Source organism: Microtus oregoni, unplaced genomic scaffold (genome assembly GCF_018167655.1).
Source record: "Microtus oregoni isolate MIOR12 unplaced genomic scaffold, Mior012 000044F_ref0000062, whole genome shotgun sequence".
NCBI classification, from domain to species: Eukaryota; Metazoa; Chordata; class Mammalia; order Rodentia; family Cricetidae; genus Microtus; species Microtus oregoni.
This window is the reverse complement of record NW_024543218.1, coordinates 1432869-1456284: the sequence shown is the minus strand read 5'-3', so window position 1 is coordinate 1456284 and position 23416 is coordinate 1432869. Positions and strand designations below refer to the sequence as shown.

Sequence of the window (23416 nt, the reverse complement as noted above, 5' to 3'; positions counted from 1 at the left end):
CAAAGCCACGGCTTTAATCCTCTCCATAAAGACTCATGTGGTCAATAATAGAGAGATATACAGTAAAGAGAGATTTAAAGATGAAAAAAACCTCTAATAGTGTTTTATAGTGTGTTATAATATATATAGTTTATATATATATATAATAGTGTGTTAAAAATATATACAGGCTAAAGGTTAAAGTCCTTAAACATAAAAAGAAAGAGAGTAGTTGGGTGTAGTGATACACACCTTTAATCCCAACACTTGGAGAAAGAAAGAGAGTAGTTGGGTGTGGTGGTACACACCTTTAATTTCAACACTTGGGAGGCAGAGGTAGATTAACCTCTGTGACTTCAAGGGGTAGAAGTAGATTGACTTCAGTGACTTCAAGGTGTGGTAGCACACGCCTTTAATCCCAGTGCCTGGGAGGCAGAGACAGACAGATCTCTGTGAGTTCAAGGTGTTGTAACAGACACCTTTAATCCCAGCATTGGGGAGGCAGTGGCAAGTGCATTTCTGTGAGTTCAAGGACAGCCTGGTCTACAGAGGGAGTTCCAAGACAAAGATACACAGAGAACCTGTCTCAAAAAGCCAAGAGTTAAAAGTAAAAAATAAAAGAAATAGAGATTAAAGTAAAGCCACATAAAGATGGAAAATACACAGAGAATCTTGATACTGTATGCCATTATGCTCTCTTTGAATTGTTTGAATGCTGAGGAAGGAGCAACAGCTGCTAAAAGATATTTGCATATAAATGCTGCTGAATTAATCCAAGATAGGTATTTTGAAAATACCTTGACTTGAAAATTGAAGTCAAAAGGCATGTTACTTTGGAGAAGTGACAGACTAAAGTCTCATGCAATATCCAGCTTATTCCGAGCATCAGACAGTTGATACCCTAGGGTTACAAAGAATCAACTGATGTAAGTATACAATCACAAGGACAAGCCAAAGGAGGTGGACAAGCCCTGGCATAGAGACACATAAACAAATAACAATAGTTTTAATGAATGCTCTGAAGTAAACTCACTCCCATCTGCTCTATCTGAGAGGGGCCCAAACCACATTCCAAGGACAATTCCGTGTTTTTGAATAAACAACAATGAGGTAACAAGGCTCACATCTTGTTCTGCGGGTGTTTTCTCACAAGCACTCAGAATTCTCACTTCATTCCATCCTTGGCCCGTGTTCCAACACGATAGTACACAAACAGTTTTGTTTCTTTTATAGACAATTTACGTCTGAGGCCATTGTTTACATTTTTTGTACATTTACTTACGTTTTCACTCTTTCACATTGAGGGAAGGGTGCACAGCCAGGACACCCGTGTGAAAGTTAGAGGATGATCTGTGGGAGTCAATGGTCTCCTTCTCCCAAGTGGGCCCTGCTGACCAAACTCAGGTCATGAGACCCTACAGCAAGCCCCTCTCCATGTTGAGCTAAATCACTCCAGGCCTAGACTTACTTTTTGAAACATGCAATGTGTTGTTCTAGAATGGCAAGAAATAAAATTAAAGGCAGGTGATAGCAAATGCTTATACACCAGCTCTTGGCAAATAGAGGCGGGATGATAAGAAATTTGTTATCCTCAGCCACAGTGAGTTGGAGGACAGCCCACAAGACCCTGACTCAACAATAAATAAATAATAAATAGACATATATATTGCTCTTGGGTATGCTAACACCTTCTCACATTAGTCTTTATACTTAGAAAATGCGAAGATATTTGAAATACTGGAACTAAATTTTTGTTTCGTGCAAAAAAAAATAAAGCTTAACACTTCCTACCTTCCCAACAGAAATGGAGACATCTTGCTTAGCACCAGTCACTAAATCCTCATTCTGGCCACTTTGCTGGCATTCTTTGTGAATTATGTAAGGTTTGGTGACATTAAATAGCTCAGGTCGGAAAGCATAGTTTTGGGTGATGATTTCATTGGCTGGCACAGCAGTAGAGTCAGGAGCAGAGCATGTAGTAGGAGCTCCAGAAGGAGATGTGGCATCCATCTGAAGAGAACCCAGGTCGACAGAAGAAGTGGAATGGTTTCTACTGCAGGAAGGCTCTCGATGCTGCTGAATTTGATAGTTGACCTTGTTAATGAAAGAAAGATGATCCAGTAGCCACCCAGGTGGCAAATGGTGAACCACAGACATTCTCCTAAAAAACCCAGAACTAGGTCTGGGAGCGAAGTTCAGTGTGGGGCTGCTGGGTTTGACAGCCAGTGCTATAACAACAAAAACAAAGAAAAAACTTTTAAAATCAGGTTCCTTTCTTCCGTTGCCCTCCATGGTCCTGTTTTGGTCCTCGGATTGAGGCACTCACTAGTTTACATCATCCAAGTATTCAAGTCACTAAATCCTTCAAAGATGAGCGTCCCATCGAGTCAAAGAATGGTAATTACTTCTAAAGACTGCTCCAGCTAAACAAAGTGCAATATGAACAGTACACCGGAAGAGCACACCTAACTAGTCTGCTAAGACAGAACTTCACAACTAAGTCTAAAGCAAACTAACTAGCTTGTTAGGTCAGAACTTCAGGATTAAAGGTGGATAACGACAATCTGTTTGAGCCACACTCCAGTGACTAGGTTCATCAGAACTACTTTATCCTCATTTAAAATACGTTTTACATTTCTGGATATAACTTATTTTATTATAATGTAGTGGAAACTTTAAGAGGGCACTGAAGAAGAAATAAGTGAATAGCACAGCTAATAATAATAAGGTTTATAATCAAATTTCTTATAAAATTGACCGTGAACTAGTTTTTAAAGACGGGGTCTTACATGGCATGTAGAACAGGCTGGCCTTATTTTCAAGAGACGCACAGGGATCTGCCCGTCTTTGCCTCCGTCGTGAACCACTCCAGGTTAAGTTACTTGATTTCACTGAGCTTCAAAAGTTATCTTTGTGTTTGGCTGGGTTCTTTTGAGATAGTGTCCTACTATGTTGCTCTGGCTGTCCCGGAACTCACTATATAAACCAGGCTGGCCTGGAAATCAGAGATTCCCCTTGCCTCTGCCTCCCGAGTGCGGGAATTAAAGGCGTTCGCTATAATGCCCAACCAAAGTCTTTTTTATGTCCTACTGTCATTAGTTTGGAGAACTAAATGAGATAATTCGCATGAACTGCTGCTGATAGTGTCTGAAACATAACAGCTGGTAACACATCTGCTCACACTCATGAGAGGATTCAGGTGATACCTGTGATTTTGGTTTCCCAGTCCACCGTGACTTGAGCTGAGGAGACACAGTGTTGGCTAGGAAAGATTGAAACTCAAAAGGGCTGCTAGGAACGAAACTACAATTCTAGCTAGAGGCACAACAGCTCCGAGATTCAGAAATCTGAGCATTCGCCCTAGGCCTTCCCACTGTCTGGGAATTGGCAATGCCTGCTTGTAGTTCCTCTCTGGGAGAGCAGAATCCACAGCACTTGGAGCACCCTGCCGCTACTTATCCTTCCAACTCTTCCTGATCTACCAAAGGGTCAGTAGAGCTCCGCCACATTCAACAGCATCTTCTACAGTCAGAAAGGGACACGCTACCTCCCAGACTCTCGCATTGGAAACAGCACTCATCTAAACCAGGTCCTGACAGACATCCTTACAGAGTCAAAGAAAACCCTCGCTTCCCTAGTCCATGGACGCAGCCATGTTGCTGTACGGAATGAGACTCCAGGAGAGATTGGGCCGCTCCGTGCCGACGAAGCTTTCGTCCTAGGTGCCAGTTTTGAGGATAGGGCCAGACTCCTGTCCGGACGAAGACACCGGCTACTAAAAGCCACGGATCCTGGTGCGCCGCCGAGCGACCAACACACACGCACTTCCGGCCAATGGGACTGGCGTGGAGGAAACGCGTCAGCGTACTCGCCGCAGGCGTTCTGACGTCACGCGGGCGGAGATTTTAAAATCCAAACGGCTCTAAGTTGGCATTGGCGCCTGTTTTCGTACGCAGCTGTGCTGTTTACTGCAAGTTGGACGCTGGGTCTTGCCAAGAACCACATATCTCGTCAAGAAGAAGAGAGAAAGGTAACTGCTATCATGGGGTTAACTCTGTTCGTGCTAAAAGGCTCTGCGGCGTCGGAGACCTGGGGTGGCGTCTGCCAGGCTCTGTGTTCAGGGATCAGTAAGTTTGTGCGGGCAGCCGATTGCTGACCGAGGTGTGGGGCGGGTCGGGGGTGCAGCGCCTGTAGAGGGAAAAGAGGATGCGGATTGCTGACCGAGGTGTGGGGCGTGGGGGGGGGGGGGAGGGGCGTGACTGCCGGGAGGAGCAGGTCGGAACGCTGCGTTCGCGTGGTAATGCAGCAGCTGAAAAGCCGTGTAAGGAGAAAAAGTCTGGGAAACTGAAGTCTTGAGAATAAAATCTAAGTGGAATGTAAGCAGCTGAACAAGGAGGGATGTGGCTCAGTGCACAGCCAAGCGTGCTAAAGTCCCTAACTCAAACAAACAATAAAGTGGGTGTTAGTATTTGGGCATCTGCATTGGCCTGCCCTTAGAGCCCTGACAGGATAGATCCTCGCCTGTAGCCACCAAGAACACTCCTGTGCACATTTGCTATGTTTCCTTGTAAAAGGTGGGCCTACCCCCACCCCCTTCTCCCAGTCTCCACCTCCGTCTCTCTCCCGCCACTCTTGTCCCCAGGGACTAGTCTCTGCCTCCTCTGCCCCTTCTCTCTCGTCTTCCAATAAACCTCCTATGCATGGCGTGACTTCTTTTCGCCGCTATTATTATTATTATTACAACAACAGTGAGTTCTGTCTCACCCTCGAAGGAAGCCAGGGCAAGACCTGAAAAGGCTGAGTGGCTGGCTAGCGTCTAGCCCTGTAGAGGTGAAGACAGGGTCCGACATTGGCATGCTTATGATATTAAAATGTTTTGAGAAAGGAAGCAGTTTCTACGTTGTGTTGTGGACCAGATTGCTTATGTTTACTGAAATGGAGATTAGAACGAGAAAGACAATAGTAGATATTAACTGAGAAACACGGGGTTAAACATAAAGCAAGAAACGTAGACATTAGGAAAACAGAATGATTCCTGTTTTTGAAGCCAAAGGAAACATTTTGAGGAAAGTTAAGGAGCCTGAGATTTCTTGTCAAGCAGCCTGTGAGTAACCATTGAAATAGACATAAGAGATAGCAGGGATAACACATAGAAATTTGGCAATCAGCCGGGCAGTGGTGGCGCACGCCTTTAATCCCAGCACTCGGGAGGCAGAGGCAGGTAGATCTCTGTGAGTTCGAGGCCAGCCTGGTCTACAAGAGCTAGTTCCAGAACAGGAACCAAAAGCTACGGAAAAACCCTGTCTCGAAAATCCAAAAAGAAAAAAAAAGATATTTGGCAATCATGGATTGCCTTGTGATGATGTAATCATATATGTTCGTTTTTGCATTGCCTTGCTTGAGTGTATTGAATACTTGAAGTTGCATAGGTGTTATCTGTAGTGAGGACTTAAGTGTACATGAAAAACAAATACAGCACACAGGGAAAATGCTATCGTAAAGGAACAGACTTAGTTACTCTTTTACGTCAGAATAAAAATGATAATTGTTGCTTAATGAACCCCTTGCATTGGAACATTTTTCTGATATTGAAATCATGAATTAGGTTCTAAGCATGAAGCGCAGTTCCGTTTCCACCGGTGGTGCTGGCCGCCTCTCCATACAGGAACTGAGATCCCAGGACATCGATAAACCAGGCATATATACCCCTCAAACGTAAGTGCCTCCAACTATGGGTCTCAGCTGCATACTTACTGTCTAGGGTGAGGCCGATGTAAGAAATGGTTAGTACAAAAGTCTTAGTGATGTCTTAATCTTGTCTCCTCTAGCAGTGTCTGATTGGGGTCATTGAAATCCATAAAAGTGGACCTGAGGCTAGGTGGTTTGGCTCGTCTCATTGTTTACTAGCCTTGCTATAAAAGCATTGTTGACACCCTTCTAATACTCCTTTATATTTAACTGTTTAAGCAGGCAGTGTGGTATAACTTAATTTACTAAGATGTTTCCAACTACTAAAGGTAGTAATGAAATCAAAGCAATATCATTTGTTGTGATGGGAAGCTATAAAATTATTTCAAGTTTGGAGGGACTAGGGTGTGAAAAAGAACTTGCTCTTACTGCTGTGTGTGGTCACACACACCTATAATCCTGGTATTAAAAAGACTCCAGGAAGAAGACTGAATGTGAGTTCAAGGCCACTGTGGACCATAAAGTAGTTCCCCAGCCTACAGAGCAAGACATAGTTCACAAAGCTACCAACCAAAGAAATTGTTATCAGAAACATTAGTTTTTCACTCAGAGTGTTGCTCTTCTAGTTAATAGAAGGCTATTTCTAACCTACTGTGTACTATACTAGCATAACGTCTACATATAAGCTACTTAATCAGCCATTCTGAAGAAAGGAATTCAAACATATTTGTCAACCTATAATCATTTTTATATTTTCCTTAAAATTCTTATCCATATATAAACAAATTTTAAAATTAAAAAGACATAAATTAAAACTTTTAACATTTTACAATTTTACTGTTTTTTTTTGCTCCTTCCAATGAAAACAACTACCAAACACTTCTGTGATCTTGAAAATTTGTTATTGGTGGGGGAAAGAAGTTAACATGTTTCCAAAATTACTTGAACTGGTGTTTTTGTATTTGCTTTAAAGAATTTTTTTCTGTTTTCCTTTGAAGCAAAGGGAGAACAACCTTTGGAAAGCCAAGCACAAGCAAACCTGCATCTGAAAGAAAAGTCTCGATATTTGGTAAAAGGTAACAAAGTTTTTTATTTTATTTAATGAATAGATTCTTAGAACTGTGCATTGATTCCCTAGAGTCAGAAAAAAAAATTATATTGTAAAGTTGCTTTCAAGACAAAAGTTAGGAGCCAGTTTTCCTGTTTTAGTAGTTAAGGTTCTAGGTGATATGATGTTTGTATAAGTCTGCTTTGTGTGATGCTAGAGAAGTGCAGATTCAGATCACAGTTCCATCATCCTAAGGTGATGCTCAAGTCTGTGCCGTGTTCTCAGAAACTGTAGAATCAGATGGTGAAAGTGGAGCCATCCCTAGTTCAACATTGGAGTCTTTTACTCTCCAAAGGTTAAGAATGACTTCAAAGAGCTTTGGTTTTACTGTCTAAGTCTGTCAGTATTAATTATATTAGAAATTAAACTAAGAAAATGTCAATATAAACTCAATTTAAAATAACAATCTCATTATGTTGTTCCAAAAATAAAATGGCATCATTTATTTATTTGCTTGTTTGTTTGGTTTGGTTTTTGGAGACAGGATTTCTCTATGTAGCCCTAGGTTTCCTGGAACTCACTCTGTAGACCAGGCTAGCATTGAACTTTGAGATCTACGTATCTGTGCCTCCCAAGTGCTCGGATTAAAGGTGTGTGCCACCACCGCCTACAATGCTTTGAATTTTAAAAAAATTTCTGGGTGAGCAAGATGGCTCAGCAGGTAAAGGCACTTAAAACCAAGACCTGCTTTCAATCCCCAGACCCACATGGTAGAAGAGAAACTATTGCTTCAGGTTGTCCTCTGAACACCAGCTGATGCTCTCTCTCTCTCTCTCTCTCTCTCTCTCTCTTTCTCTCTCTCTCTTCCTCTTTCTCTCTGACACACACACACACAAATAAATAAATGTAATAAAATTAAAACATTTCCAATGCAAAACAATTTCATTGGGCAGCCAAACATGGTCTCCCACTTTTAAAGTCAGATCCCTTTAATAGCTGACTAATGAAAGATGGTTAGAATCTATGTCTGCTACTGCATTTAGACTGTCCTAGAAGCCAGTCTCTAGGAAGCAATGTACACATGAAAGGATGAGAGGGAGAAGAACAAACAGCATCTGAGTTTTGTTTATGATGCCTAGATACGCCTTGGAGAACTTGTTTTAGACTAGATCAGCAGTTGTCTGGATTGGAGGTGGGGAAGTTTGATACAGATTGACAGGAAGCAGTCTGTTATTTGTATGACCTGGGGTATGACCTCACCTTTTTGTACTTTGAATCCCTGGTGTATAAGAATGGAGATAGGTTGAGTGGTGGTGCACACCTTTAATTAGGCAGAGGCAGTCTAATCTCTGGGTTTGAGGCCAGCCTGGTCTACAGACAAGTTCCAAGACAACCAGAGCTACACAGAAAAACCTGTCTTCCAAAAAAAAAAAACAAAAACAAAAAAAAAAAGAAAGAAAAAGGGTGGAGATACTGGGAGATGGCTCACTGGTTTAGAGTCGTTCCATTTCTACCAGAGGACCCAAATTCAGTTCCCAGTAACCACACTGGACAGGTCACAACCCCCTGTAACTCCAGCTTCAGGAGATCCGATTCCCCTCTTGTGACCTCCATAGGCGCTCACATGCATGTGTGGTTATGCATACACAGACACAATGTACATAAATAAAAATAGATCTTTTCACTTTTTTTTAGTGGAGATATTGGCAGACTCTCCTTTACAAGTAGTTCTTAATATTTATTAAGTGTTCATATAGGTCAACTGTTCTTAAGTTCTTCATGCATATTAATTCTTGATACTCAGAGACAATTTTCCCTTAAGGAATAATGGCAAACAAGTGAGTACAAGCAAGGGCTTAGTTCTAAGGGCTTAAATAGAGGAAAGTGTTTGGGTTGTTGAACAGGCTTGTAGACTACTTGGTACAGAGATCTATGGGCCTTAAACACACCTTTAAGGATAATGTTTGTGTTGATAATGTCATGCACAAGGATGTTTGGTTTGGTATTTGTGGTGCTGAGGATTGAGCAAAGAGCACTTCACAAGCTGAACAAAACACTCACAGAGATGTCCCCCCATCTCAGAGTATGTTTTATTACTACCCCCCCATTTTGTGCCTAAAACTGCTGCAACCTCGTGGTGTGCTCTCCCTCTGCTTTAAGGAATACATTGTGTTATTTATAACTTAAAGGCTAATGTTTGATGCTATTTGTGTGTGTGTGTGTGTGTGTGTGTGTGTGTGTGATGGATAGCCTTGAAATAATGCAGACTTGAACACAGAAGGAAATGTTTTTGATTGCCTTCTTAAAATATTCTTCTAGGACCAGTGGGCATTCATCCAGGAATAGTCAACTTGGTATATTTTCCAGTTCTGAAAAAATCAAGGATCCAAGACCACTTAATGATAAAGCATTCATTCAGCAATGTATTCGACAGCTCTATGAGGTATTCTATAATTTAAGTTGTCTGAATTGCGTGTTTTTGCCACCTACATTTTTTCTAATCCAAAACTTTGGGTGTCTCATAAAAATGATGGTAGTTTCTTACAGAAAATGGTTATGTATATAGTGTGTCCATGAAGTCTCTCCAAGCCCCATCAACCAAAGATTTCCTAAAGATCTTTGCCTTTCTGTATGGCTTCTTATGCCCATCATATGAAATTCCTGAAACAAAATTTGAAGAAGACGTTCCAAGAATTTTTAAAGACCTTGGGTATGTAATATTTTTTTTTATTAAAATTTTTTTATTAAAAATTTCCGCCTCCTCCCCGCCTCCCTTTTCCCTCCCCCTTCCCCCACTCCCCACCCCCTACTCCCCTCCGCCTCCTTCTAGACCTGGATGGAGGGGGGTATGTAATATTTTTATTAGTCTAAGATCTTATCAGAACACAGAAGAAACACACATTATAAGTTTGTGAATCCTTTGAATTAATAGGTTCAGTTTTAGGATGAGCACTGTGAACAGTATGTGTAGGATGCACTGAAAAGAAAGGAAAATTGATAGATTGTAGCATAGTCAACTTTTTTTGTTCCTGTAACAAAACACCAATGCTTGGTAATTGGTAAATAGAGGAGTTATTGAGCTAAAGAGATGGCTCAGTGGTTAAGAGTACTGGCTGCTCTTCCAGAGGACTCAGGTTAGGTTCTCAGCACCCACATGGTGCCTCACAGTCATAAACAGTGATTCCTCTTTTGACCTCCACAGCCACCAGGCACACACATGTTATGCATGTATGTAGGAAAACATCCATATACATAAATTTTAAATATGTAATACATATATATTTATGTTATATATATATATATATATAGTAGACTACTTGGTACGGAAGATCTATGGGCTTAAACACACCATATATTTATAAACACACACCCCCCCCATACACGCACGCACACATGCACACACACGTGACTGGCTTAACTCATGGTTATAAAGGATGGAAAGGCCAAAAGCATGGCATCAGCATGTACTCAGCCTCTAATAAGGAAGGACCGTCTTGGTGGGTGATGACTTGCCAGAAGGTACCATATGGCAAGGAGGAGCGTGTGTGTCAGAAAAGGATTACCTTTATAACAAGGCCATGCCTTCAAACACCCACGTGTATTGGAGTAGATTCGTCCATAGGGCTCTCACCTGCCAGAAGTCTCATGTCTTTGTATTATTAGTATCTGACTCTGGGGACTAAGTTCCCAACAGGAATTCTGCAGAACAAACATTCAAACTGTAGCAGTCCATTCTAACAGAAGTTTAGGTGATAGAACATAAATCTCAAACTATGAGGAATATAAAGTACAGCCTGGTATGGTGGTAGGCCTTTAATCCCAGAATTCCAAAGGCCAAGGCAAATAGATCCTCTGAATTCAAGGCTACCCTGGTCTACATGATGAATACCAGGCTAGCCAAAGCTACTCAGTCCCGGTCTCAAGAAAACATAAAGTGCATCCTGGTTGCCACAGTTTATAGTGGCAAAACCACAGCAGTAAGGTCTGATGAAAACAATGAGATTGTCTTATTTTGATTTGCTGATACTTGAATAAAACTAACGGAGGGGGCTGGAGAGATGACTCAGAGGTTAAGAGCACTGCCTGCTCTTCCCTGGAACCACATGGTGGCTCACAACATCTGTAATGAGATCTGGCACTCTCTCCAGCTGTGTGGGCATACATGCCAGAAGCACATTGTATGCAGAATAAATAAATAAATCTTAAAAAAAAACTAACGGAGGGAAGAGTTTATTACATTAATCATCAAGGAATGTAAGGCAGAAACTCAAGCAATAACAGGTAGGAACTATGAAGCCACGCTGTTCACTGACTAGTTCTCCATAGCTTGCTCAGCTTGCTTTCTCCTACAGTCCAGTACTACCTACTCGGGTGGCACTGCCCACGGTGGACTAGCCCTCTCCCGACAGTCATGAGTTAAGGAAGTGCTCCATGAATATGCCCACGAACTAGTCTAATGGAGACATTTCCTTTATTGAGGTTCTCTCTTTCCAGATGACTCTAGTTTGTGTCTGGTTGACAGAGCTACCCAGCAGAGAGATGAAGTTTAAAAGCATTATAAATAGAGACAAGCACAGATCAGATGTGGTGCTGCACGCCTGTGATTTCAACACTTGGGGAAACTGAGGAAGGAAAGCTGTTTGGAGTCACAGGGATGGAAGTAGAGTTAGTGACAGATAATCACTGATGTGTAATAGAAGTACATTGAATGTAGGAAAATTAAAACGTTTTTTAGGAGAATCCTCCTATACTCAGCTGTTAAACACCATGCAAAGTAATCTGTGGAATGTGAATAAATACACAAAAATCATTGATGAATAAGATCTTCAGAGTAGACTCAAATATCTTCACAGCAGGTGTATGTGCAGCTTTAAAATACACCTTTACTGTAGCCTTTATGCTTGCTAACACGGTTGCTCCTTATCTTCCTGTTTCTCATAGGTATCCCTTTGCACTGTCCAAGAGCTCCCTGTATGCAGTGGGAGCCCCTCATACCTGGCCTCACATCGTGGCAGCCTTGGTATGGCTGATAGACTGCATCAAGGTATTTGATTGATAGTTTAAATCTTACCTTTAAACATTTAATTTTTGTTTTCTTTTGTTTTTCCTCCAAAGATTTTCTTTTTCTCTCCCAGTCTGATTTTTGCAACTTGTCTCAAAACCTGCTTCTGCTTTCAAAGCACGTTTGATTTGAAGTTCTTCAAACTGTTAGTGTAAGAACGGTGAGCAGGGAGAAGCTCTGCTTGACAGATTTTTTTTTTACTGGGGTGTTACAGTTTAGAAAAAAATGAGCCCATCGTTTTTTCTTTTCTTTCTTTCTTTTTTTTTTTTTTTTTTTGGTGCTTTTTCGAGACAGGGTTTCTCTGTGGTTTTGGAGCCTGTCCTGGAACTAGCTCTTGTCTGGTCTCGAACTCACAGAGATCCGCCTGCCTCTGCCTCCCGAGTGCTGGGATTAAAGGCGTGCGCCACCACCACCCGGCCCATCATTTTTTCTTTGCAAAATTTGTTTTCTCCTTTTTAAAAAATAAAATCAGTATTAATCACAACAAAATAGGGAAATATAAAATGAATATTCTCCCAACTTACAGATAACTTTTAAGTTATTTTCTTTGGATCTAGTTCTATTTGGTTTTGTGGTGTTAGGTGTTGAACCGTGGGTGGCTCTACCACTGAGGTGCACTTCAGCCCTGGATATAGGTTTCAAAGTCCTGTTTACTCTAAAAATGTGTACAGTCATGTTTCACATGCTGATGTTCAGTCATTGATGGATGGCATGGTGGTCCAATAAGATTATAACAGATATGAACTAATTTCTGTCACTTAGTGATGGAGCCATTGCAAAATTGCTCATCTCTGGTGATGCAGATATAAACCTGTGCTGCAGCCATATAAAAGTATAGCACATGAGTTAATGTTGCCTAACATGTTTACCCTACTTATTTTTAAACAGATAATTTTTACTGTAAAACAGTGCCATGTTAATCTGTAGTAGCTTCATGTGTCACGTTTCCTGATTAGATCAAGGAGCCACAAGGAATGACTTTCTTACACCGCCTAGGTTTTTGTAAGTGTGCTGAAGTGTTCACAAAACAAAATCACCTAGTCATTCCTCAGAATATGTCACAAATTAAGCAGTGCATGACTGTGTATTTTTTTTTTTTTTTTTTTTTTTTTGGTTTTTCGAGACAGGGTTTCTCTGTGGTTTTGGAGCCTGTCCTGGAACTAGCTCTTGTAGACCAGGCTGGTCTCGAACTCACAGAGATCCGCCTGCCTCTGCCTCCCGAGTGCTGGGATTAAAGGCGTGCGCCACCACCGCCCGGCCAATGACTGTGTATTTTTTAAGCTTTTTCTACATACTAACAAATTTTCCTCCAAGAAACTTATAGCAATTAAAAATACTCAGCCTCCAGATGTGATGGCACAGCCCTTTAGTCCTAGCACTTGGGACAGAGGCAGGCAGATCTCTTCGTTCAGGGACAGCCTGGTCTACGCAGAGAAACCCTGTCTCTACACAGCCATGTGTGAGCACTGTGTGCCTATGGAGAGGCGTTACTGTTTCAAACTCTACCTATGTGGAAACTTTAAAGCTGTTTGTTTTCTTAGTTTTATATCTCGCTATGTGCTTTTGCTATTAATTTGAAACTTTTTTCCTTTGGTTGGTTGGTTGGTTTTTCTGATAGTGAATCTCACCATGTTGCCTAGTCTGTACTCTGGGGTCAAATAATCTTCCCACTGCAATCTGGTAAATAGCTGGAACTACAGGTATGTGCCACTGCATCCAGCTTTAATCCAGCATTTAATCTGAACCTTTCGTATGAAAGCCCTTCTGTCTCAAACTGAGCCAGTGATTTGGGAAGGGTTATTGTTGGGTTTGGTTTGCTTCTGTTTTTTTTTTTGTTTTGTTTTGTTTTTTTTTTTTGTTTTGTTTTGTTTTTTGAGACAGGGTTTCTCTGTAGTTTTGGAGCCTGTCCTGGAACTAGCTCTTGTAGACCAGGCTGGTCTCGAACTCACAGAGATCCGCCTGCCTCTGCCTCCCGAGTGCTGGGATTAAAGGCGTGCGCCACCACCACCCGGCCTGGTTTGCTTCTGTTGTCAGGTTACTTTGCCTTTGAGAAAGGAATGGCTGGGATATGGTGATTGGTTGTTTTGGTTCAGCATTTTGGAACAGAAACTGTATTTCACTGGTAGTCTTAACTGGGACCACCAGTTTTTTGGCATTATATCCAGGTTTGTTTTTTGTTGTTGTTTTGTTTTGTTTTTCCTTTGGACTTGACTTTGCGTTCCCTAGGCTTATGTTCCCCCTTGTTAGTGTTTGAGCCTCTTTTATTCTGTGTAAGCACTCTTCAGCTGAACTGCACTTCCCACTCCTCATGATGCCTTTGAAGGCTTTAACTTGTTATTTCTGTGTGTGTGAGCTATGTGCAGACATGCTTATGCCATGAAACACATGTGAAAGTCATAGCATAATTTTTTGGAGTTGGTTAGTGAGCCTGGTCTGTTCATGTTTGTAATAACTGACAACACGACAAAAATAATATTGCTAATTTAAAAATGTATAAATAAATAAAAAATATATAAATAAATGAATAATAAATTAAAAAATAAATGTGTATATATACACATTTATTTATTTATTTTAAAGTTGAACTTAAAAGTTTCACACAAGAGTAATTTCCTGGGCTGGTGAGATGTCACAGAGGTTAAGAACATTGACTGCTTTTTCAGAGGTCCTGAGTTCAATTCCCAGGAACAACATGGTTGCTCACAATCATCTGTAATGAGATCTGATGCCCTCTTCTGACATGCAGACAGAACACTGTATACGTAGCAAATAATTCTTTATTGAAAAAAGAGTAATGGCCTGTCATTTCCTTTTTTCCTTTTGCATCATTATTATTATTACTGTGTATTTACGTGTGCATGTGCACATGTATGCATACTACAACATATATGTGGAATCAAGTCCAGACTGTATATCATGCTTTTACCTCCTTCTCGCTAGTCCTTTTTTCCTTTTTTCTTATCAATTTACAAAAACTTGTCTCTACTTCCTAGCACTGGAACTGCAAATGCTCATCTCCACATTCAGCTTTTACATGGTTACCTTAGCACAAATTCAACTAAAAACCTGGAGTCAGCTATCAGGGTAAGCTGAGCAATCCGGAAAGCAGAGTGGCCAGGCACTAGAGAGACCTTTAACCTCTACCTATGCTTAGACCAAAGGGGCAATCCTCTCCTCAGGCTCCCTCCTCAGGCTGAAGGGACAATCCTCAGAATGCACTGAGCTCTTGTCTCCTCCCCTCTTATATTCCTCTCTCCATCCAGCCCTATCCATCCTGTCTCCACCTCTCTAGCGCTGGCATTAAAAATGTGGACTCACCTTTGCGGGAGCTCTGTTTCTCTTTTAGACATTCTCGTGTAACCCAGGGTGATCTTGAACTAACAGATCTTCTGCCTCTGTCTCCTGAGTCCGGGGATTAAAGGTGTGTGCCACCACTCCATGGCTTCTAGTGGTTTACTCTGCACTCTGATCTTCAGGCAGGCTTTCTTTGTTAAAACATAAAATATCACTGCAGTTATTGGGCCTCCAAACTCAAGTCCTCATGCTTGTATAGTAAGCATTTTATCCACAGAACATTTCCCCAGCCTATCGATATTATTTAAAATTCTGTGGTTTTTTTACCTACCCCCATTGGTTTCAAATTGCATTCATAAACATTAGAGAAAAATTCCCATCTTGACAATATTTAACATTATCATCTGGGGAAGTATTAATTTTCTCATTTATTCATCTGTTTCTTCAGTCAGATATAGCTTTCTTAATATCAAGTACCATATTTCAGTTCCATTTGTTTTGATGTTTTCTTAACTATATTTCTAGGTTATTAATGCTGAGACTTGTAGTGATATTTCAAGACTTTCTTATCTCACTACTCTTAATGAACTATCTACCCCATTCTAAATTATTTTCTATTACTACCACTGTTTACAAAGAAAGATATTTTTGTTATTTAGTCAGGATCAAAGGTAGTTTTTTTTCTTACAGAAGTGAATCTGCTATTATCTCAGAAATGGCTTTTGAAGCCAGGCTTAGTGATTCCGGCCTGTAATCTCATCTAATTAGGAAGCTAAGGCAGAAGAATCACAGGCATCTGTCCTTACAAGTGCTTCTACAAAGAGAGGTTTAGGCCAGCCTGCGCAACTTAGATCCTGTCTCAAGATAAAAAGGAAAAGAGAGGGGCTGGTGAGATGGCTCAGCGGTTAAGAGCACTGACTGCTCTTCCGGAGGACCCGGGTTCGATTCCCAGCACCCACATGGCAGCTCACAACTGTCTGAAAATGTAGTTCCACGAGATCTGACACCTTCACACCAATGAACATAATAAAGTTAAATAAATAAATAAAAAAATAATAAAATGTTTAAAAAGGAAAAGAGAATTTGAGAATAGCTCAGTGATAGGTTGCTGGTCTAGCATACATATGACTGTTAATTCAGCCGCCCCCAATGAAGTTACTGATGCCTGGTGATGGAACGGATTGATAGGGAGCTTGTCTAAGCAAGTACAAGATCCTGACATAATGGTTGTAGGAACAATTGAAAATATTCCTTTAAAATATTATTTTTACTTATCTATGTGTGTGAATCTCTGTGCGAGGCCAGAAGAGAGCATTGGGTCCACTAGAACCAATGTCACAGGCATTTGTGAGCTATGCAACATGGGTGCTGAAAAACGAACCTGAGTCCTCAGGAAAAGCAACAAATACTCTTAACAATTTGAGCCCTCCCTCCAATACTGAAAATATAATCATTCTCTTCGCCTCCATATATAATATATTGATTGATGGCCTCTGTTTGTCCATTATTTGTTGTTTTGCTCTGATCCCAAATTGCTTCCTAATATTTTATAAGTGGCTTGATAGTTTCTCTCATTCTTCACTGTGCCTCTTTACTCAGAGCTTGGCACACAGTCTTTCTGCATAGCAGCAGTTTGACCATGGCCCCATCTCTTTTAGAGACCTAATAACAAGGTTGCATGAGCTCCAAAATAATTTTTGGTTGGGCCTGGCTTGGATCTCCTGTGCCCTGAACAATGCTCAAAAATAGTATTTTGTTAGAGAATACAACCTTCACCTGGTGGGAGCTCCATTCTATAGCTTTAGATGAAGACCCTGTCTCTACACAATGTCAGCAAAGGGCTTGAGAGATGACATGGTTAAGAGAACTTCCTACCCTTCCAGAGAACCAGACTCCCAGCACCCACACCAGGTAGCTCTTAATTGCCTATAACTCCAGCAACAGGGAGGCCAGTGCCCTCTTCTGACCTCGCAGAACACTGTATATATAATAAACAAATCTTTAAAAAAGAATGAATTTTACAAATTATCAAACCACTAATGTGTTGTTTGTTTACTAATTAGATTTATCGTGCCATGAAAGAAAGCACACCTTTATTTGATGATGGGCAGTATTGGGGAGAAGAAACTGAAGATGGGATTATACATAATAAGGTACTACATATTACTATATATATATACTATATATAAACAATAGATAAAGAGGATGCTTTTATATTCTTCACTAAAAGTATTTGTTTATAGAACTTGTCTTTTGCTTTCTAGGAAATTTCTGAGGTTGATTTTTTTTTTAACCAGATTTAATTCATTAATTTTTTTCTGTGTAAAATCCCTCATGTGGTGGCCACAGCTAGATCCTATGTCCTCTGAGCATAGACTCTGTTGTGTGTTTTCACAGATGGTCAATGAATTCCCGATAAAAAGACTTGGTGAATACAGTCTCTTTCCAGAGGTTAGGGGTCAGGTAACTATAGGTCATGGACATGGCCTCAAAGTGGCCTTGGCAAGGTTGCTCAAATTCTTACTACATATTCCTGACTGCCCTAGAACTTTTTATGTAGACCAGGCTGCTCCTGAACTCAAAGAGATGTCCCTACTTGGCTTCCAAATTCTGGAATTGACAACATGGAAAGCCATTCCCAAGCAAAATGCAAATAAAATAGATCAATCTAAAGGAAAATATTTTTAGTAAAATAAAATTGTTCTGTGGCTAGAGCGATGACTCAGAGGTTAAGAGCATTGACTGCTCTTCCAAAGGTCCTGAGTTCAATTCCCAGCAACTACATGGTGGCTCACAACCGTCTGTAATGAGATCTGGTGCGCTCTTCTGGCATGGAGTTGTACAGGCACAAAATTTCACCTGAAGTTTCTGACTTTCATAATTAGTCCCTGTCTGTCTAATTGGAATTAGACAATCATAATCATTTCAATTTTTCATAAGATACAAATCCTTCTTTTTTTTCTGCCAGTCTTATAGACGCATAGTAGTGACTCAGAGCTTTTGTTTTGGCTTGTTTGTTTGAGTCTTTGTTTAAAAATCTACTATTGAGCCGGGCGGTGGTGGCACACGCCTTTAATCCCAGCACTCGGGAGGCAGAGGCAGGCGGATCTCTGTGAGTTCGAGACCAGCCTGGTCTACAAGAGCTAGTTCCAGGACAGGCTCCAAAACCACAGAGAAACCCTGTCTCGAAAAACCAAAAAAAAAAAAATATATATATATATATATATATATATATATATATACTATTATTTTATGTGTGTGGATGATTTGTCTGCATGTAAGTCTGTGTACCATATGTGTGCAGTGCCCCTGGAGGCCAAAAGAGAGTGTCAGATCCTCTGGACTAGCATGATAAAGAGTTGTGAGCCACCATGTGGGTACAGAGAACCAAAACCAGCTCCTCTACATTAGCAACAATTACTCTCAACCACTGAGCTATCTCTGTAGCCTCCGCTTCGTCATCATCATCATATTATTGTTATGTTTTGTTCGTTTTTCTTATGTTTGGACATATTTTGCCTGCATATATGTGTAAACCACATAATGTGCCTATTACCCCAGGAAGTCAGAGAGAGGGCATCAGATCGTCTGGACTGCTGCTGTGAATAGTTATGTGGCGCCGTGTTGGTGATGGGAACAAACCAGGTCCTGTACAGGAGGACCACTGAGTCTCACCAGCCCCAGCATTCTTCTTAAAGAAGACAACTTTTGCATTTTGTGTTGAATTATATTTTTTAGTAAGCTTCCTGGGTTAACTTCAAAATATCTAACCAAATTGTGTATTTTCATCCCTATTCATGTTTAGAAGTAATAGATTGTGTACATCTTTATAGCACAGTTAATAGCAGGTTTTCAATCTGTTATTCTAAGGAATTTATATAACTGCCTACCCCATTTTTATTCAAATTTAAATTTCCAATTTGAAAAAAATGAAACAAACTAAATAGAGAATCATGTCTTTGTTTTTAAAATCTACTCATCACAATCAGTTGTTTCTGGACTACACCATCAAATGCTATGAGAAGTTCATGACTGGTGCTGACACCTTTGAAGAGGAGAATGCAGAGCTGCAGTCGAAGCTGAGTAAGTGCCCTCCCTGCTGTGCTGCCACTTAACTCTGGGTGCTTGCTTGTTGTGTCATGTCTGATGTTTTCATTAGCTACTTTATGACGTGGGTACCTATGAATTGTTCTTTGATGGTTCTTTAATGGGGACAAGTATTATTTAAGCAAAAAAAAAAAAAGTCAGCCCTGAGTCATACCCCTTTGTGGCTATGTGAATTCAAGACATGTCTGACCTCTTTGAAACTTAGTGAACTGGAAAGCAATGTAATAAAATACCAAATGAGCCTTTAATCCAAGCACTTGGGAGGCAGAGTTCGAGGCCAGCCTGGTCTACAAAGTAAGTTCCAGGAGAGTCAAGGCTTCACAGAGAAACTCTGTTTCAGGAAAAAGGAAGGAAGAAAAAAGAAAGAAAAGTTAGAGGAAGTTAACAAGCCATTATATTTCCATATAAATTATTTTTCCCTCAGTGTTATGTAGTGATGGGGGAATATCACTTTGACACCTATGGCACAAAAGGTCAGAGGGAAAACCAACATTCCTCAGGATGCACTAGGGATGTAAGAGCAGAGAACAGTCGAGCTGTTGTAAGTATCCTCCCTCTGTCCAGGGAGCACATAGACATAAAAATGTCAAGTGTAGCAGGTGGAAAGGTAGAGACTTGAGATCCCTAGAGCTTGTCAGCGAGCCAAACTGACCAAACCAGGAAGAGATCTTATCTAGGACATTAGATGAAAACAGCTGAGTAAGGCTCACAATGTAACCTCTGACTTCTGTATGCACACATGCATACTCATGACCACATAAACACGCATAACACACACAAGGGAAAATTCATTGTGATCTAATATGGAAAACATTTAGTGAGTTATTTAATGTTTCTATATTCAATTAAACATATAAATTAATCTACTCAAATATTTTTTACATACCTACTGTGTGCCAGGCACCGTAAATGCAGTAATGAAGAACAGAAAATCTTGACTTTATTTTTTTAGAAAGAAAGTATGACAATCACATGAGGAACCATTAGGCAAATAACAACAGGTGCTATGAAAGAAAGTTTAAGCAGGTTGAGGGCCATAGGCTATTCCATGGAGTAAAAATAGACTTGCTATTTTAGAAGGTAGTATCTACTGCATTGGGGGAAGGGAGGGAATAAGGTACTGAAAACATGAAGGATGCTGTAGGTTGATTCTGATGAAGTGTTTCGGCTTTTTTCCCCAGAGGATTTATATAAGGTAGATGCATCCAAGCTGGAGTCATTAGCAGCAGAAAACAAAGCACTCAATGAACAAATTGCAAGATTGGAGGAAGAAAGAGAAAAAGAACCGGTTAGTAACCGTGTTTTTGAACTCACTTGACAACTCTTTAGACTCTTGAGCCTGTTTGAGAAGACCCTCTTATGGAAGGTGTTTTTAAATGGGCTAACAAATAAGCTTCTTAAAGGTAGGATGGTACAGACTTTCAGTGGAGCCGTGGGTGGTATCTGCGGTGCTTTGTTTCCCTTGTGGTCTATCAGTCGTGGACTAATGGTGCTCAGAATGTGATGAAAGACTCCTGCCTGTTTACATAAGGCCCAAACTACCCTTTGGACAGGGTCCCTGGGGTATTCACTTGCAAGGAGCATTGTTCTCAAGAGGCCCTGAGTTTAGGTAGTGAAAACACAGTGGTATACTGTATACTTATAGAGGATACTGTAACATGCATGTTTTTATAAAAGCAAGATGATAATGTGGGTGTTTATTTGAATATGTGAGGGTATTTTGCCTACATGCATATCTGTGTACCACATGCTCACAGTGCCCATGGAGAACAGAAGAAGGTGTCAAATCTGAACTCAAGATACAGAGAGTTGTTAAATTGAATCTAGGTCCAGTGAAAGCAGGCAGCGCTCGTAACCCTGAGCCAGCTCTCCAACCCTGATAGCAGAGTCTTTATCTTGGTTTTATTAGTGGAACACCTAGATTGTTCTGAAAAGTAATCAGATATTAAGTATTTGTGTTTCTACATTGCCCTTGGTTTTTCCCTATCCGAAACTGAAGTCTTTCATTAAATTATAACATTACAGTAATACCAAAATTCTTTTTTTTTAGTTCTTTTGACTTCTTCTAAGATAAGTGTAAATAATCTTGCCTTCTATAAAATACAGAATGCTTTTTGGTAAAAGTAACTAATATGTTTTTTTCTTCAAGAATCGTCTAGTTTCATTGAAGAAATTGAAAATGTCCTTGCAAACAGATGTTCAAAAGTATAAAGCATACATCAGCAGTTTGGAGTCACATTCGTCCATCTTAGACCAAAAACTAAGTGGTCTTGATGAAGAAATTGGTAGACTAGGTAAGCAGAGCTAAGGGATCATTTAGATTGGCCTATGGGGCTCTGTGAACAGCTATGTGATCTTTTCCTCCTTTGAAAACTTTTTGTAGTAGTTATGAAGTTTTCAGTATCAGTTCTTTCAACCAGGCATAGTAGCACACACCTTTAATCCTAGCATGTGGGAAGCAGAGGCAGGTGGAACTCTTGTTGAGTTTGCAGCCAGCCTGTTCTACAAAATGAGTTCCAGGACAGCCAGAGCTGTATTGTGAGACCCTGTCTCAAAAAAAAAAAAACCAAAATAATAATTGTCTGCGTTTTCGTCCTGCCTGGTTTCTGTCCTCCCATCAGGTCCCACAGCCATTTATCCTCAAAGAAATCACTCAGAGGTCTATATTAATGATAAACTGATTGGCCCATTAGCTCAGGCTTCTTATTAACTCTTATAAGTTATATTAACCCATTATTCTTATCTGTGTTAGCCACATGGCTTGGTACCTTTTTCAGTGGGGCAATGGGGCAATCACATCTTCCTTCTGTGGTTGGGACAGGCCTGGGGAGGAATCTGCTTCTTCCTTCCCAGAATTATTCTGTTCTCCTTGCCCCACCTCTACTTCCTGCCTGGCTACTGGCCAATCAGCGTTTATTTAAGACATAATTGACAGAATATAGACTATTGTCCCGCACGCACCAAATAATTATTTTTTTTCTCTCATAGCTCCAAATGTAATCTAAAAGCCAATGAATATGTGCTTGCCAAAGGACTGAGGAGGAATCTGTTCTTCCAGCTTCTATGGCTGACAGCATACCTGGGCGCATGTCCACATCACTCTAATCTCTACCTCCATCTTCTTACTGTCTTTTCTCTGCATCCTCTTTTTCCTTCCTTTTTTAAGACTATATTTGTATCCCATGCTGGTTTTGAATTGAAGATCCTCTGGCCCCAGCCTCCAGGGGGCTGTAATCATACATAGCCCAAGCTCGCCTCAAACTCAAAATCTTGCCTCCAAAAATTAGAATGATAAATTGCCACCACACCCTTCTCCCTTCTGTCCTCTTTCTTTGTCTTTTCTTTTTTCTTTTTTTTCTCTTTTTTTGTTTGGTTTGTTGATTTCGTTTTTTTCTTCCTAGATAGGGTTTCCCTGTGTAGTCCTGGCTGTCCTGAAACTCTCTTTGTAGACCAGGCTGGCCTTGAACTCACAGAGATCCGCCTCCCGAGTGCTGGGACTAAAGATGTGTGCCATCACTGCCCAGCTTTTTTTCTTAAGTTTTATGTGTATGTTAAGTTTATGTGTACCACACGTGTACCTGATACCCTCAGGCCAGAAGAGGGTGTCAGATCTGGAACTGGAGTCACAGATGGTTGTAAGCCACCCATGTAGGCCCTGGGAACTAAACCTGGGCCCTCTGGAAGAGCACTAAGTCCTGCAACTGCTGAGCATCTCTCTGGTCCCTATGTCTTCATCTTCCTATCTACATGAACTCCATTTGCCTCTATCTTACAGTGATACCTATGGTGATATTTAAGGCCCTTTCCAGCCCATTGTAGTTAAGCTTTGGAAAATACTATGACACATAGTGCTTGCTAACGTTTGTGACGCCAGAAACAGAGCAGAAGTTGACTGAAGTCACAGAGCCTTTAAACTACAGTTTAAAAATAAATATAAGGAGAGCTGCAGTTTTCCTAGAATTCAGCAATTTTTTCCTTTAGGATTTCCTAATTTATGTCTATCATATGTAGATTGTGAAGATGATCTTTAGAGTTATGGATTTAACTCTTAGTCTATGTAGTTCTGATCATCTACAAGAGTGTATAGGACGTGGCATACATATGTCTATGTGTGGGTTTATGTTCATGTGTGGTATGTGCATACATGTGGATGGAACCTGGAGATCAACACCAAGGTCTTCCTTGATCATGATGAGATTTGGTGCTCATCTGTTCAGCTAGGCTGGCTGCCACTGACC

General features: G+C 40.6%; 2 protein-coding genes across 5 annotated transcripts in view; one reads left to right on the top strand and one right to left on the bottom strand.

Annotated features, from left to right (window-relative positions):
* LOC121434748 (N(6)-adenine-specific methyltransferase METTL4-like) overlaps positions 1 to 3785 on the bottom strand; it is a 33897-nt gene extending 30112 nt beyond the window's left edge. For 3 of the 4 annotated variants that reach the window (XM_041633700.1, XM_041633701.1, XM_041633699.1), the window contains exons 1-2: positions 2769 to 3785; positions 1771 to 2207 (exon numbers count right to left, since the gene is read on the bottom strand). In XM_041633700.1, the coding sequence (XP_041489634.1) occupies positions 1771 to 2207; positions 2769 to 2775 (444 nt within the window). In that variant the 5' untranslated portion in view covers positions 2776 to 3785. The remainder of the gene's footprint in view (positions 1 to 1770; positions 2208 to 2768) is intronic. The other variant, XM_041633702.1, reaches the window with a different exon arrangement.
* A 98-nt stretch (positions 3786 to 3883) lies between these two features.
* Positions 3884 to 23416, top strand: part of LOC121434757 (kinetochore protein NDC80 homolog) — a 37062-nt gene continuing 17529 nt past the window's right edge. The window contains exons 1-10 of the mRNA XM_041633714.1: positions 3884 to 4009; positions 5585 to 5694; positions 6666 to 6743; positions 9035 to 9158; positions 9253 to 9425; positions 11657 to 11759; positions 17135 to 17224; positions 19061 to 19154; positions 20360 to 20466; positions 21328 to 21472. Coding sequence (XP_041489648.1) covers positions 5594 to 5694; positions 6666 to 6743; positions 9035 to 9158; positions 9253 to 9425; positions 11657 to 11759; positions 17135 to 17224; positions 19061 to 19154; positions 20360 to 20466; positions 21328 to 21472 — 1015 coding nt within the window. The 5' untranslated portion in view covers positions 3884 to 4009; positions 5585 to 5593. The remainder of the gene's footprint in view (positions 4010 to 5584; positions 5695 to 6665; positions 6744 to 9034; positions 9159 to 9252; positions 9426 to 11656; positions 11760 to 17134; positions 17225 to 19060; positions 19155 to 20359; positions 20467 to 21327; positions 21473 to 23416) is intronic.